Source organism: Lepisma saccharinum, chromosome 10 (assembly GCF_977018435.1).
Source record: "Lepisma saccharinum chromosome 10, izLepSacc3.1, whole genome shotgun sequence".
Lineage (NCBI taxonomy): Eukaryota > Metazoa > Arthropoda > Insecta > Zygentoma > Lepismatidae > Lepisma > Lepisma saccharinum.
In genome coordinates this window covers 59,564,889-59,581,708 of record NC_139238.1, presented here as the reverse complement: position 1 = coordinate 59,581,708, position 16,820 = coordinate 59,564,889, and the positions used below count along the sequence as shown (strand labels likewise).

The 16,820-nt window shown below is 38.7% G+C and overlaps 1 protein-coding gene across 1 annotated transcript in view; it reads right to left on the bottom strand.

Moving 5' to 3' along the window:
- LOC145994116 (uncharacterized) overlaps nt 1–16,820 on the bottom strand; it is a 145,048-nt gene that overhangs the window by 93,115 nt on the left and 35,113 nt on the right. Inside the window, exon 5 of the mRNA XM_083130205.1 lies at nt 10,975–11,159. Within this exon, the coding sequence (XP_082986331.1) occupies nt 10,975–11,159 (185 nt within the window). The remainder of the gene's footprint in view (nt 1–10,974; nt 11,160–16,820) is intronic.

Here is a 16,820-nt window from a genome sequence, read left to right as displayed (position 1 = left end):
CGCTTCCTAGTTGTCAGTGCTGATATGGCAGTAGCTACAGTCTGTCAACACACACCAACTTTCACGTTCTCCGTAAGACGATTACCTTTCCACGTTTAAGAATCATGAGTGTTGTCTAAAGCAATACTTTGATACTTGCGTTTGCATGTTCGAATCTAAAGTAATACCAAAAATTTTTCCCCAGCAAATGACATTGAAACCATTAATAACTGTTTGCAATGTGATATTGATATCATATATGGAAAGAATAAAAATGGAGAATTTCGCTTAAAACAACTTATAAATATATTAAATTATGTGGATACCTAATCTGAAACGTACGATGCACGATCAGAGAGCCTGAATGTTGCATTGAAAACTGCAGAGAACAATGACTGACTTATGAACAGTGAAAGGGTTTTATATGTTCCAATGGAATTTTATTTATAACTATAAATATACAAGGCAGAAGGACACAGGTTGGTATGATGACCTAAATTGTAAACTAAAAGTGTTAATTGAAGAAACAAAACACGTTCACGGTTAAAAATAGGGCATTCAATTTCAGGCACATTACACTAACTTAAATACTATTTTCAAAATTAAGATGCACCAACGGAAGAGAAAGATGATAATACTAAAGATGATTTTTATGCAGAGTTAGAACAGATCTTTGATAAATTTTCTCAGTATGATATGAAAATTCTGTTAGGTGACTTAATGCACAGATTGGCAAAGAAGATACATTTAAACCCACGATTGGTAAAGAAAGTCTTCATGAATTAAGTAATGATAATGGTATAAGATTGATTACTTTTGCAACCTCAAAGAATTTAATTGTGAAAAGTACCACTTTTAAACATAAAGATATCCATAAATATACCTGGTCTTCTCCAGATGGTAAAACTCATAATCAGATAGATCATATTCTCATTGATAAGAGAAGGCATACTAGTATAATTGACGTTCGTACACATAGAGGTGCTGACTGTGCCAGTGACCATTATTTAGTAATTGCTAAATTAAGAGAAAGACTCTCAGTGATGAATCATAAGCAACAAAATCTAAAAGTTATAAAATTTGATACAGGAAGGTTTGCTGATGAAAGAATTAAGAAAGATTACCAAATTAAACTGTCAAATAGATTTGATGTTTTGCAGGATTTAAATGATGATGAAAATATAAATGAAACAGATGTAAATAAGAATTGGGAGCACATACGTAATGCAATAGAATCAGCAGCTAAAGAAAGTATAGGATACCATAAACCAAGGAAAAGTAAGCCATGGTTTGATAATGAATGTCATAATCTAATAGAAATAAGAAATCAGGCTAGACTTAGGTGGTTAAATAACTCTGATGATACAAATCTAAGCAATTATAATAGAATAAAGCGAGAAGTTAACCGCACGTTTAGAAGTAAAAAAAGAGATTACTTGAAAAGCAAAATTAACGAAATTGAAACAAACAGCAAAAATAAAAATATCAGAGATTTATATAAAGGTGTAAATGAATTTAGAAAGGGGTGGCAACCTAAAGTAAACTTGATAAAAGATAAAGACGGTGATTTTCTAGCTGACCCAAGCGATATTCTAAATAGATGGAAGAACTACTTTAATGACCTTTTAAATGTCCATGTAGGAGATAAATCAGAAGTAAATGAAGTACACACAGCAGAACCTTTAGTTCCAGAACCTAACTTGACTGAAGTTAAAGATGCTATTAAAAGGCTAAAGAATAACAAAGCACCTGGCATTGATTTAATACCAGCTGAGTTAATTAAATATGGTGGAAATTCATTAATATGTCAAATTCATAAATTAATTTGTTTAATATGGAATAAAGAAGAAATCCCTCAACAGTGGAAAGAATCCATAATTGTTCCTGTGTTTAAAAAAGGTGATAAAATGAACTGCAGTAATTACCGTGGAATTTCTCTACTCTCAACAACATACAAAATATTGTCTAACATTCTTTTAACAAGACTAACCCCATATGCTAATGAAATTATAGGTGATTATCAATGTGGATTTAAACGTAACAGATCAACTACAGATCAAATTTTTCACATCAGACAGACACTTGAAAAAAAGTGGGAATATAATCAAAATGTCCATCAGCTATTCATTGATATCAAAAAAGCATATGATTCGGTCAAAAGAGATAAATTATATAATATATTAGTAGAGTTTGGAATACCTAAGAAGCTTGTTAGTATGATAAAAATATGCACCAGTGAAACAGAAAGTAAAATTCGTGTGGGTAATAATATGTCTGACAAATTTACAATTCATGATGGGTTAAAACAAGGAGATGCATTATCTCCATTGCTCTTTAATTTTGCCTTAGAATATGCTGTTAGGAAGGTAAAAGAAACTAAAGAAGGACTAAAATTAAATGGTGTGACTCAGTTGTTAGCATATGCAGATGATGTATACTTACTGGGGGATGATGTGAATACAATTAAGAATAATGCTAAAATATTTTTCAAAACTGCTAGAGAGATAGGTTTGGAAGTTAACAAAGAGAAAACTAAATATATGCTTACAGGCCGAAACCAAGTGTTAGGTAATAATCAAAATCTAATTATTGATAACAACTCGTTTGAACCAGTTTCCAAATTCAAATACTTAGGAGTAATATTAACAAATGAAAATTATATTAAAGAGGAAACAAAAAGTAGGCTTAATTCAGGAAATGCATGTTACTTCTCTCTTCATAAACTTTTGTCTTCTCGTTTAATATCTAAGAAACTAAAAGTTAAAATATACAAAACAGTAATTTTGCCTGTAGTATTATATGGGTGTAAAACTTGGTCCCTTACATTGAAAGAGGAACATAAATTGAGAGTATTTGAAAATAAGATCTTTAGGAAAATCTTTGGACCTAAAAGGGATGAGGAGACAGGTGAGTGGAGAAGGTTACATAATTTAGAACTTCATAATTTGTACTCATGTCCAGATATTATTAGAATAATTAAATCAAGAAGACTTAGGTGGGCAGGCCATGTGTCACGAATGGGAGAGGAAAGAGGAGTTTACAGGATTCTTGTTGGGAAACCAGATGGTAAGAGACCTATAGGAAGGCCCAGACGAAGATGGAGGGACAACGTTGAGATGGACCTAAAGGAAATCGGTAGGGATGGGAAAGAGTATATAGATCTTGCTCAAGATAGGGACAGATGGAAGGCCTGTGTTGCTGCAGCCATGAACCTTCGGGTTTAAGAAGGCTAGAGAGTTAGTTAGTTAGTTTTCAAAATTAATAATATTTGGATAACCGGCAAATCCAAACTTGATGTTAACCACGTAATGCACTTGATAATCACAGAAATATATTTTTTCTTGAGCATGCCCTTTATTTTTTGTCTTGGTTGTTGAAATAATACGTTGAAACGAACAGTAGTATGTTTTACAGTGTGTTTAGAATCTCTTGTGTACTGCATAGGGATACTGAAATCATTTTTAGTTTCCCAATCAAATAACAATTATTCAGTGTAATCTTTAAAAAGAATAGCCTTTGTTTCTTCCGGTCGCGAAGCCCTACAACGGCTGGTGGTCGGTTGGGCCGACCACCCGTCCCCCTAGTCTGGCTGCAGATCTCCACTCCCCCCTGGTGGCCCGCGTGGGAGGGAGGCCAGCAGTCGGTAGGTAAGCCTTGGCCCAATATTGGGCTGTTGCGCTATAGGATTATTATTATAATATAATCCGTTTCTGTGGTCAAATAACTCCAAAAAAAGGGCAATAAAATTGTCAGTTTGAGGAGACGGAGAAATAATTTCCTTTTATCTTACATTATACTCTGTCTGTATGGGTACTGTGGTTTGTCTGTCCGAAAGCTCAAGGCAAACCTCTGTCTGTTGTAACGCGTGGCGTGTTTTCTTCCAGCTTACAAATCACGTAAAATACCTTCGTTCATTTCAGTGTGCTGGTTCTGCAGGCACAAGGTCATGTCGACTGATAAGAACTGATACCACGTGACTCCGGGGCCAACTGTCAGCACCGCAGAGAAGCTTCGGTAACTTTTGCGAGGTTCCTTCTAGTCCTTGACAGAGCGCATGCTCCGTAACTATGTGCAGAAAACCCATGTTTTCTGTGTACAAAATTTACGTATGTTTGGATTGTGTGCTTAAATGTTGAAGTAAACATAACTCCGTGACACACAACAAAAATTACAAGAGCTTCAAAGATTAGAAACTTAGCAAGCGTTACTCACAAGACGATTATATTGTCCAACTGACAGAAGACCAGGTGGTGTGGTGGTAGCGTGTTAGTTTAACACCAAGGGCAGGGGATACTGGGTTCGATTCCCGTTTGATTATCTCCATTTTTTTCTTAACTGGAGCGACTATATATTTCAATTTATTTCTTGCGAACATTCTTATTTTATTTGCTGTGCGAATTGTTGAATTTTGAATTGAATTTTGTTTTCCAAACGATTACAATAATTTCTTGTGAATAGTATTATAAGTATTTCTGGATTATTTTATCGAAAGAAATATATACGTACTTCTCGCCAGGCATAACATTTTATTGAGTATGTTTGTAAAATGATGAGACATGTGAAAAAACTATCGTAAAAAATAATTTTCACAAAAAAATTTAAAACGGTAAAGATTTCAACCCAAAAATAAAGTAAAAATGTACTTAATCTTTACTCCAATAATTTATTAAATAAAATGCAATAATTAGTTGCTCGAGTTATTCAAAAAGAAAATAGGGCAATAAAACTGGAATCGAACCCAAAGTCTTCTTTCCGCTACCATGGGGCTACTTGACCACTTGAAAATCATGTTATAGCTTCGCCTCATCAAGGAACTTGGAACTCATCGAAACGTTCAAGCGCTTTTCCTCCATTTTTTCTTTTCAAGTCCACTTTATACACAGTAAGAAAACTGGATCTATAGTTTAAAGTGGGATTCCAATCACTTGTGCCTAAACCGCGTATCAAACTTACCAATACTCGGTTCGAGCATGGATGTGTGTGTTTGTCCCAATGAGAATACAGAGAATATAGAGGAAATTGACATGTGTGAAAACTGAGAAAAAAGTGAAAAACGGTGATACTATTAATTTTGAAAATAGTCTTTCAGTTAGTGTAATGTGCCTGAAATTGAATGCCCTATTTTTAACCGTGAACGTGTTTTGTTTCTTCAATTAACACTTTTAGTTTACAATTTAGGTCATCATACCAACCTGTGTCCTTCTGCCTTGTATATTTATAGTTATAAATAAAATTCCATTGCAGCATATAAAACCCTTTCACTGTTCATAAATCAGTCATTGTTCTCTGCAGTTTTCAATGCAACATTCAGGCTCTCTGATCATGCAACGTATGTTTCAGATCAGGTATCCACATAATTTAATATATTTATAACTTGTTTTAAGCGAAATTCTAGATTTTTATTCTTTCCATATATGATATCAATATCACATTGCAAACAGTTATTAATAGTTTCAATGTCATTTGCTGGGGAAAAATTTTTGGTATTACTTTAGATTCGAACATGCAAATGCAAGTATCAAAGTATTGCTTTAGACAGCACTCATGATTCTTAAACGTGAAAAGGTAATCATTTTACGGGGAACGTGAAAGTTGGTGTGTGTTGACAGACTGTAGCTACTGCCATATCAGCACTGACAACTAGGAAGCGTTCTCAATGATCACGTGGCTGCATGCTTTTCACTAATTAATAACTGCGTTTTCTCAACACATACACAAATACATCGTCGCTTCGGAACATCAAATTTTCATCTTTGCTGCTTTCAGATTACCAACATACGAAGTGGCATGCAATTCAAAAGGTTTTGCAGAAACCTCAGTATTATAAATAAGATTGGAAGAAATTCGACAAAAAAAAAAAAAATTTCCTTGCGCTGGGCTCGAACTGGGGTTGCGCGCATGCTAGTCCGACACGATAACCAACACTCCAAACGAGACAACACGAAACTCTTTCGCAAGTAGCCGACTGAAACGCAAGTTAATTTTCAGATTGCTAATTTCCAAGGTATAACATGCCTAGGCAGATGGGTCTTGCATTTTCTGTACTTTTGTTATTTCAGTCGCTTTGGTCTCTCCCTAGGTTAATCACGGCAATAATGAGGAATATTTTTTAGACAAAGATGATAAACACACACACAGGAATAATTATCCTCGCAAAAAAGCCAGAACTCGAGTCTGGAACCTTCGACGCGAGGTGTGTTTCTTGTTCTAACTATATCTGTGTGTTTTCGTTAGATTCATGGTATTTCGTGAGTTGATATGAATAAAGTAAATAAATAAGACAAGTGAGTGGAAGGGACTGGAGAATCGTAGCTACGGAACCATTGAAAAGATATCCATCGCCTAGATAGAGAATCTCTATATCCCCTTGTGATAGAGAACCTATTAGAAGAATGAAAATACAGATTAAACGAACAAATTTGATGTGTATCCTTTCGACAAAATGCCTAGAAAACAATATTAAATACTTCTTCACCAATAGAAAAGAATAAAAGAACTGTCCTTGGTGGGGATCGAACCTAGACCTCACTTTTTTCTTTTTTTTTGTGATGAAAGTTCCGTACGCTAACCAACACACTATCAATAACACCACTATTTTTTTTCCAGTCAGTCTGTTTCGTTCCTCAACACCTGAAGACGAAAATGCATCTTAATTTCTCTCAATAAATAATTGTTTCATTGCCTATTAATAGAAACCACGTATGCCAAAAATAGACGCATTCTTTCTGTGAAAAGTCCCATGTTTCGCACATCGTGCTTCTCCATTTACTGTTATTTGGACATTCACTTGGAAGTTAAAACTTAGCTTTGTGTGTTTGTTTTCACGTGCATGTGTGTGACAAGAGTGGTGTGCACGTGTGTTCGATGTTTTTCTGGGTATAATTTTCGTTCAAAGCATTAATATAATTTTAAATATGGAATTTCCTGTAATGCAAGGAGTGAAAATATAAACCCCGTCCGTCAGGTTCGTTCCCAAACAACATTAAATAATGGAACGTAACGTGGACCGACTATTATTCCATGTCGAGAACACGAGACATTACGATCGACAATCTTCATCTCGTATTTCTCTTTGGCATCACTACTCAATTTACAGAGATGTATACCCGTGACTGGTATACAAGCCGCAGAATTGCACTGTTGGTTGGGTTGTCTAGTCACAAGGCGCTTGGTGGTCAGACATGGATGGCTTGCTTCAGTGCTTCTTCAATAGGGTCGTTACAACCCAGAACTGTCCGTGACTGTACACCAAAAATTAGCAAACACACTAACAATATTATTTTAGTAGTGGGGAGGAAATTCCCCTTCCCTTTATATACCTTAATCCATAAATAACTACCACCACACAATTCAATATCATTAACTTACTGACAGTCCATAAAAAAGTATTCATTCCAAATAATACTATTTTCTAATCTTAAAGTGATTACCTGTACCCAGTGTTCACAAACTTTCATGGCCTATCGGACTCGGATCAATAACCATGTCTTGTACGTATATTTGTTTTTACATGTCGCAATGATCGTCTTTTCGTCCTATTGCTGCCTGACGCTTTCCTTATACTCTTTGGTTGTTTTTGTGAGCCGGAAACCGAACGACACTTCCACTTTCACTATCAGTTTCCGAATCTTTTTCCTGTTCAGCTTCTTGTCTGAAGTCCTTTTGCTTGGTCTGATTCTGCTTTCTCTCCTTCTCGCTCTGTAGCACTTCATCACTCGATTCCTCTTGCACCTTAGTTATGTCTTCTTGTCGTCTTAGTGGTCCACCCTTCTTCTGATCCATGGTATCCACGGACATTTCTTCACTTTGTCGCGTAAGTTGAACATTTAACACAGGTTCTTTTGGTTGCTCTTGCATATTTTCATCAGTTTCTTCCTTGGTCAAAGTCTGTTGATCATTTTTGTGAATATTTTTCTCTCCCTGTATATGTATTCCCTGTTGAAGCCCTTCTATCTGTCAGTTGTGCTGATTCTTGACTCCGTGTCGTAATATGGTGACCCACTTTTATACCTTCTTGTGTGTAGACGGTGCAATTGCTTCACTATAGGACCGAACTGCACGACCCATGACTTTAAACACTGTTGGTTTCCCTAAGTTACAATTAAACCACATGTGGTCACTGCTACCACACTATTCACACGTCGGGATTTGACCATTATATACTACATGTGCCGTATATTGGCCTATTTTCACACAGGAGGGAATTGGCTTCTTAATTGCCATCAAAAGCTTTGTACCTGAATTTGTCACTTCAAGTTTCTGCTATCAATTCATCGATTGTCCCATATTCACTCAGTTTTTCACGAATTTGTCGTTCTGGCACTTCCAAAGGAAGATTAAACACTCAAACCGGCTTCACAATTCGATTCGCATCACTCAGTTTCACTTGTGTCACAACTCCACTACTATAATAAAAATTCACTTCACCAGTATTTTCCTCTAATAATTTTATCATTTTTCCAGGACGCACTAATTTAAAAAATACACATTTTATCGCCGTGGAAATTTGTATGGCTGCAATTACATCCACACTGTTTGAATTTAAAATGAATAAACTCATGTACTTCCAAAGGACTAGGATTCAAAGTTCCCGTTTGAAAACTGATTTGTATCGCATTTTCGCGATCCATTCTATACTTTACATTTGTCCAAGTCTTCACTAGCACAGTTCAACAGCACACCCTCTCCCACACGTACGTACCGATATCGCGCTGAACTTTCACTTTCCCTCAAAGCACAGAGCTCGTACTGCACGACTACAGCGCCTTGAATAACGTAGTGTGGAAAACGACCCAAGAAACTAGTTCCCCAGACGGATGACAAACATAGATGGCAGTGCGATCAGTACGAGTGCTAATTTTCTTATGAAAGTAATGTGGCTTAGTTAGTTCTTGGAATATATTGTGTAGATTTGTTTGTCTTGAAATGCGGTACGTGAATTGATGGAAACAGTTATATTTGTGGAGTAATTTGCAGTCACGAAACGGCTTAATTTGGAAAGAAAAGTAAAATAAAATTAATAAATAAATAGCAAGCGTAACACAAGAAGAAACATCGCAAAGTGATACCGGACGTCAGGTGTTGGATTGTGTACTAGAGTTTTATTTTTCTATGTTATTAGAATATAAGTTGTATCCTGAGAGATATTTCAAACCGAGGCGACAAACTACAAGTGTCGCTTGGAAGCGAGCAGTCCGTAATCAATGCAGCCTTTCGAACCGTAGGGCCACAAACTCTGACTGCACCGTCTCCTCAAGGAGATTTTACACCAAAGTGACACGCGACAAACGATACGAGGATTTCACACCAAAGCGTCACGGGTCCTTCTGTTCAAGGCAACATTCATACCGAAGCTACACATGTTGCTTGGAAACGAGCCAATCAAGAGCAACATTTCACATTGTAGCGGCATGACGGGAAGCACAGGCCAGCGTTTGGTTGGTGAAATCCTCAAGCGAAAAGTGTCGCGTGCCGCTTGTCGCTTTGGTGCAAGACACTCATTGCATCGCGCATGCACGAACAACAAACCACGGCAAGATGTTGCAAGCTATTGAGAAAATGGCCCAGTTTGAGCGACGCACAAGCGACAAAGCGACACGTGTGGCTTATCGTGTCGCCTAGATCTGTTGTTGTAATGTGCGGTTTATCGTGTCGCCTATCTGTTGTTCGCAAAATTAGCAGCAAACACTTGCTAATAGACTGAAGGCACTATGTCGCTTTTCACTTAGTTGGGAACTCCCCCGGTAGCGCGCGAATACGACATATGAACGTATCGTTTGCTGTTTGGACCCTCATGTGCAATGAATGATATTTGCATGGACGTCCGCAGGATTTTTTCCAGTGAGGGGTAAGCAAGGTATTTTTTTCCAGGGGGGGCAAAGGACACATATTTTCCTCCAAAATAGTGATGCCCCCACAAAAAACACTGTTTCGGTCTGAAATTATCATGTTTCGTCAAGGAATTTATAATAATTAACATAAATTACTGTGATTGAAATGAAAGTATGTGTGAATTATATAATTTTTAGGTACACATTCATTTTCCATGGGGGCGTGCCCCCCCTACTTCCGGACCCCCATGATCCCGTGTCGCTTGTCCCATTGGTTTGAAAGTTTCATTACACTCATGTCGATGGCACTAAAAAGTTTTGTGGGGTTCCCCTTGTCGTTTCATGCAATCATCATTATCATCATCGCCGCGATTAGTTTAAAGCGGAAGAAAAGAAACAGTAAATATCAAAAATACAAATGCTTCAGTGTGTGTATCTTTAAACGAAATGATGATGATAATAATAAAGAAACTAATTCATACACAAAAATTTAGTTACCAAGAACATTCCACGCGTATTTTTTCTCCCGTATTATTAACGAAAGTATGACGATAACAGGACGTGGTCGACTGTCTAGAATGTTCGTTAATATCTTCGCGACCACTGTACCAAATATCATAGCAATTATCACATTCATAGAAATGCTTCATGTAAAAGAATCAGACGTTGGAGCGAAAACTCCATTTACTTCCATTATAAGCAGACGAATACCAAGCACCGGGATCAACACCAGCGCCTCTAGCGGTATCCTTTCTGAGAGGAACCTGCCAGAGAGGCTAAAATCGTCCGTTTCCCACACTACATTATTCAAGGCACTGTAGCACGACCTACCTGTTCCGCGCTAGGCGCGAGACTCACCACTCGACCACAGGGTGCGGCTTAAGGGGGAAAGAGAATGCTATTATGTATGTTTTAGTAAGCAAGGATTTTGATGGACATTTGAAGGTTACTCAATTTTTTCTTTAATAATTTTATTCTTCTTACAAAAATAAATAATATTTCTAGAAACGTTTTTTCCCCATTCATCGGGTAGTTTGACAGATATTTGAGAAGTAAAAAGTGGTAAGAAATTCATACTATTTCATAAGCATCGAATTTTTTTAAAATTAAAATTGTTATACAGTTATTGTACAGTTACGATGTTTAGAGAACATGCTATACCAACCTGTAGTTTCTGAACAAATTCCTAGAAGGGATAATGTTCAGTGAACGGCAGATTCCATAGTTAGTGAGGGTGGGCACCGCCCAACTCTTGCTTCGGAGTCCACTCAGCAGATCCATGTTTACGTACTCTGGTTTTTCGTATGAGAGGGAGTCAGTCTCACGTGTCAGGTTCCGATAGAATTGCACCTGAAAACAAAACTTACTTGTAACCGTCCTCATGCATGAAGAATGAGGATGAGTGTGTCCAAAATTCTCAGTTTGTAACGTTCAATACTATTTATGTTTTTACATACACATGAATGTTATACATACATACATACACACACACACACACACGTGTATGTGTGTACGTATATATATATATATATATATATATATATATATATATATATATATATATTTATATTTATATTTATTTATGTGTGTGTGAGTGAGTACGCAGATATATTCTTGTGGGGACCGGCGTATGTTTAAACACATTTCTTAATGGGACCAACCAAATTGTTGGGACTCTTTCCTGATCCCAACAAGGAAAAGGCCACTTCGAGACTCCTGAGACCTCTTGCGACCTGTACCAAAAAGTCCCTATTTGTTTGATTTGTGTGTTAACGTGTGTGTTACACTCTGCCACCTGCAGCTGAAATCTGGAAGCTTCACGTCTGTGTAAAACTGTGATGTTTAATCGCATCTCTTGGGACCAGGAAGTGTGGGTGTACAAAATCTTGGATCTATTTCGCATGTATTGGTACCGAACATCCCAGGGGGTTGAGGGGCAAGGAAAGGTTCGTTCTGCGGCCGACGGGATTCCCCGCTTGCCTGGCCGTCTTGTTGCTCCCGAGCTGTCAATGTTGCCAACTTAAAACTTTGGAGCCAGATCTGTTTTTCTATTTTCTTCTAATCCTACAATTGTAATTGATTTGTTTTATTTTACTTCGCTTTTTGTGCCACTTTTGGCTAATTTGCGAAGATGGGAATGAGTGATGATATCATGAAATTGATGAATCGACTCCCACAAACATCCATGCCCCGACCGGGATTCGAACTCGGGAACCCAGGCGTCATACAAAATGCTACAATTTATTCGTCCAAATGTAGCCCTTTCTTATGTGCCTATAACAAATTGTTAGTCAGGTTTTACTATAATACTGGTAAATACAGTATTCTTCCATAGCCAAGAAACAAAGAGTAGAGTTATCAGATGTTATCAGTAAAAACTCGTTACTTGTCTCATTTCGGGCATGATGAAAAAAAATGAATTGATCGAGCAAAATGAATTATGTATTATATAAGAAAATAAGAATGGAGATTTCTGACCAAAGCGACAAGCGATCAGGCAAAAAGGGAGGGGGTATTCATATTGAAGTGACAAGTAACACAGGTACCTCAGTCTACAAGCAAGCCTTTTTCTTATACCGCGTTTGTTAGAACCTGTCCTGTTTCCCGCGCTAGCGATCGCTCGACAGTCTCGGTGCCAATGAGAAACGAGGAAAAATTCGTCTGCTGGGCAGCGAGGAGCGAATGGAAGCCAGAAGAGAGGCGCTTACGTAGACGCTGTTGCGACGTTGCGTATTTTAATTGGCTGCCTGGCTTTGACTTTCTCCAGCAAGGAGGAAAGCCAGCGATCAGCTAGCGCGGGAACCGGGACAGGTTGTAACAAACGCGGTATAAATGCGGAAACAGACCAAGGCGACATGCTGCATGACATTCATGACTTTCAGAAGCGGAAGGCAACAAGCGACACGTTTCGCTTAGAAAAAATGATGCAACATTTCGAAACGAAGATGCACGTCTCGCCTGTTGCTTCCGTTTGTCAATATCGTGAATTGGGTCGCCTAGATATGGCGTTCGTGCTTTCACAGTGAATGCTTTCTTGTAGACTGAAGTGGCTTGTCTTTCTTCTCGCTTGTCACTTCGGTATGAACTTCAGTGTGACTTGCAGCCGTCGTTTGCTACTTGTTGCCTGTCGCTTTGGTTTAAAATCTTTCTGTAAGAAAGCATTCAACACGTAGGCATGACCAGCAGACTGAAGCAACACGATAACGTGCGTGACACATGCAAGTGGCACGTGTAGTTTGTCGTGTCGCATTTGTTCGAAAGTTTTATTTATTTAAGAATTTTGGTTTCCAAAGCCATTTATCGCTTCGGTACGAAAGTTCCATTGGGACAAAGCGACGAGGAACTAGGGGTTTCACACTGAAGTAACCCGTGGAGCTTATAAATATAAGCAAACATTTACTGCAGCTGCGCTACCAGCAGATGCCACTAGAAAACAACGACGCGACGTGAGACGTGCGCCTTGTCATGTCGCTTCGAAAGGTTTGAAAAGTTGCATTTGTTATTGAATGTTTGTTTCTAAGTGACACGTGTCGCTTCTCGCTTCGGTCGGAAAGCTCCACAAGACTCGTACTGGATTCGAACACAGGATCTCTAGTCGTAGAACGCGGAGACAAGTGTTTATATTTCTCAAAGTTAACTGCTTGGTCGCAATCCTTAACTACATTCAATTTCAACATTTTTTAACAGTTGTGTTTGGCAACACTGATAAGTTAAGCGAAGTTTTTACTCTAGCCCTGCAGCCACGGCGAGACCGTGGATGTCTTCTTGCGACGTTGCTACACGTATTTGACGTCTTCTGTAATCGCTCGCTCTGTTTAACGTGCGACTTGAAAATAAGGAAAAATAACCAACCGACAACGTCGCAGAGGGAACACAACCGCCAGTCCAGCACAGATATTTCTGCCGTGCGATGCGCGACAGAACTAAAGAAGCAGTGTTGCTAATGGAGCAGATAGAAAAATCGCTGCAGTGCGCCGATGCACAGCTGTTACGTACAACAAGAAAATTAGAGAATTCAGGTCTATCTAACGATGAGTTTTAAACGTCATGCATTATACCAGGACTAGGATTAATATGTACTAACAAGTGGCTTTGTATGTAGCTACATACATATGGACTAAAAATTCGCAAAATATGAACTAACACATACGTAAAATTACCAAAAATGCTGCAAAAAGACTTCTTCATACGATTTCTTATTTGAGTGATTTCAAACAAAATAAAGAAAATATTATTTTTCATTGCATTAATGCACTGGTGGCGTTCTAACTGTTCACTCCCAAAACCCGTATACACTGGTACGGAACTGCAACGGCAGATAACAACATGCCAACGTGTTAAACCGCGACAATTGGACCACAACACTCCTCCTCAAGCAGTATTATTATTTCCTCTCTGTGATCGGCGACAGTCGGTTGCGTTTGTTGTACATTTGCAAACGATGCCGGCTTCCACAACAATAACAAGTACATATACTGCCACTAGACGATAAGCTGTGCGGCTTTTTCTTTTGCTATGAACCAGGGCTGGCGCTAGTCATATTGCCTCCCTGGGCGGTGGCTGCAGATGCCGCTCCATTTCGAACCCCCCCCCCCCCCCGTCATTACGCAGCAACGGGAAATTGAAAACCAATATATTCCTAAGTAAAATATCAAAATATAAAATAAATAATGATACTTCTTATGCTATTTCAATACTATTAAGCGCAAAAGAATATCTCACTCGACCATAGTTTTCAATAGGCTTATTTTTTTCCTCTCTTCAAATTTTGCCGCCCTGGCCGGTGGCACGGTTCGCCCTCTCCTTCCGCCGGCCCTGCTATGAACTTGGTCACCCATCAAAGCATGGCAATTTTAACACAGAAAACAATATGCATCGCATTAAGCAGCAAAAATGACAGCCTCCTTTTCCTCCACCTAAATCCCATCTTTCGCAGCAAACGTCGCAAACTCTCTTGACTTCCCGCAAAATTTATGTCCGCCTGTAATTTGACATGCAATTTTTTCAATGTCGGCACTTCATTTTCACGCAGAGCGTAGTCGTATATGCGCCTACGGATAACGTTTTCATGGAAAGCGTCCACTGACGATTTGGTCGCTGGTCTTTGTCGCTCTTTCCCGGGAGTGTGAAATGATGTGGAGGAGCCTTCTGACATCTCAAGAGATTGTCTTTCGTTCATGATAGCCCTGATTGTTCGTTCAGGAACTCCAGTCGCAGCCGCTGCTCTCTTGCCAAAATGCCGTATTTGGATGCTAACACCTTGACTGGCTTCCTCCTTCATGAACTCGTGCACGTTGCAATCAATTTCCCGAGCTTGGCTATGCAAGGTTTTTGATTTCAGCTTTGACAGAACTGGAGGCATTATGGAATTTAACGTTCATTAACAAACACACACGCAATACACGCACACAACGTCAAACCGGTAAAATATTTAGTATAAAATAAAAATATGGTGCTTCCAATCCAACAAAACTCACCGTCATTTTACCTGCCTTTCCCCTTCCGTGACAGAAATAGTGCTTCATTATTACAGTTGGCAACACTAGTTACTAGCTAGCCAATGAACATGCACTGCATAAAAGAAGCAACCACTACGCCGTGCTATATTGCCACATTACCGTCCCTGCCGAACGGTGTGAACCGCGAGCTGGAGCGCTATTCAATTGTTTTCAACGATGTTTGCGCGAGTGTATCCAGGAATGGAAAGACAATATGGCAACAATAGCGAAGGTTTTCGAGCAGGGTAGAACACGTGATACTAAGAGAGAGGGAGACGAAACGAAAATTGGTATCTACGCAACGGCAAATTCATGTCTGTTGTACTCTAAGTTCACCGCGCATTTTCCCCTGTGTCTGTTGTCACGGTATCTTACGCTTGATCTCTCCATTGCGTAACAAAGTAGGAACCGCGTCCTGCTCCTCACTTCTGTTTTCGTGTGTGTGTGTGTGTTCAAAGTTCAAATATAAAGAGATAACATACAAATACTTATGCAGAGATATTCGTATTATCATATGCGTATAATGCATTTTCCTATACATAAAACAACAGAGAGAACAATGAAATGTACATTTGATAATGGTCCCAAACATAAAACTTTGAGGAAGAGGGAAAACCTCGAGTTGAAGACATCGATTTCATCCATTTTTGATAAATAATGCCTGGAAACAACACGTACTTGACTTCTATGATCTTAACGAAAATATTAATTCCACTGTAGTAAACATTACTTTCAAGATGGCAAAATAAAATATAAACAACATAAATACTCTTCCCGTTTCTAAACCTGATAATTTACAGCCGTGTATTTCATTGCATTTTATAATTAATATTGCAATGAAGTAAATGGTCACACAGTATTCAGGTTTAGTGGAAGATACAGCATTCCTTCCCTCAGTGTGGTCTTTATATAACAATATTTACAAAGTTATAGAAGCAAATGTACTTGAAGGGACAGCGAAGATTTTATGCCATCAAAATATATGTGGCGACTGCCTGTGTTCTCCCCTGTGTATGGTAGCGTGCCGTGACACCATTCGAGCAAATGATATGGCTCCACACATTCTCGATCTCTGCCGTAGTGAAGGAGACATGAATGATCAACACCACGCTCTGATGTAATCTAGGGGTCCAGGGTTCAACACGCGGTGGAGGCACATGGCACAGTGGTTCGGATCCCACTTTAAACTGTAGGCCCAGTCCCGATTAGCCTTACTATGCATAAAGTGGACTTAAAATTCCAATCAATCAATCGATCAAAAACCACGCTCTGATGAAGCATTATAAAGGGAAGTCTCCTTAAAACGAACGTATTCAGTAGATTCGACTCTATTGCAGCCGGCCTCCCCGATGGCGCAGTGGTAGCGTCGTCGCCTTGTAATCAAGGGGTCTCGAACCACATAGTGGTTCGGATTCCACTTTAAACTGTAGGTCCAGTCCCGATTAGCCTTACTGTGCACAAAGTGGACTTAAAACATCAACTCAAACCAAACCAACTCTATTGCAGCTGACCT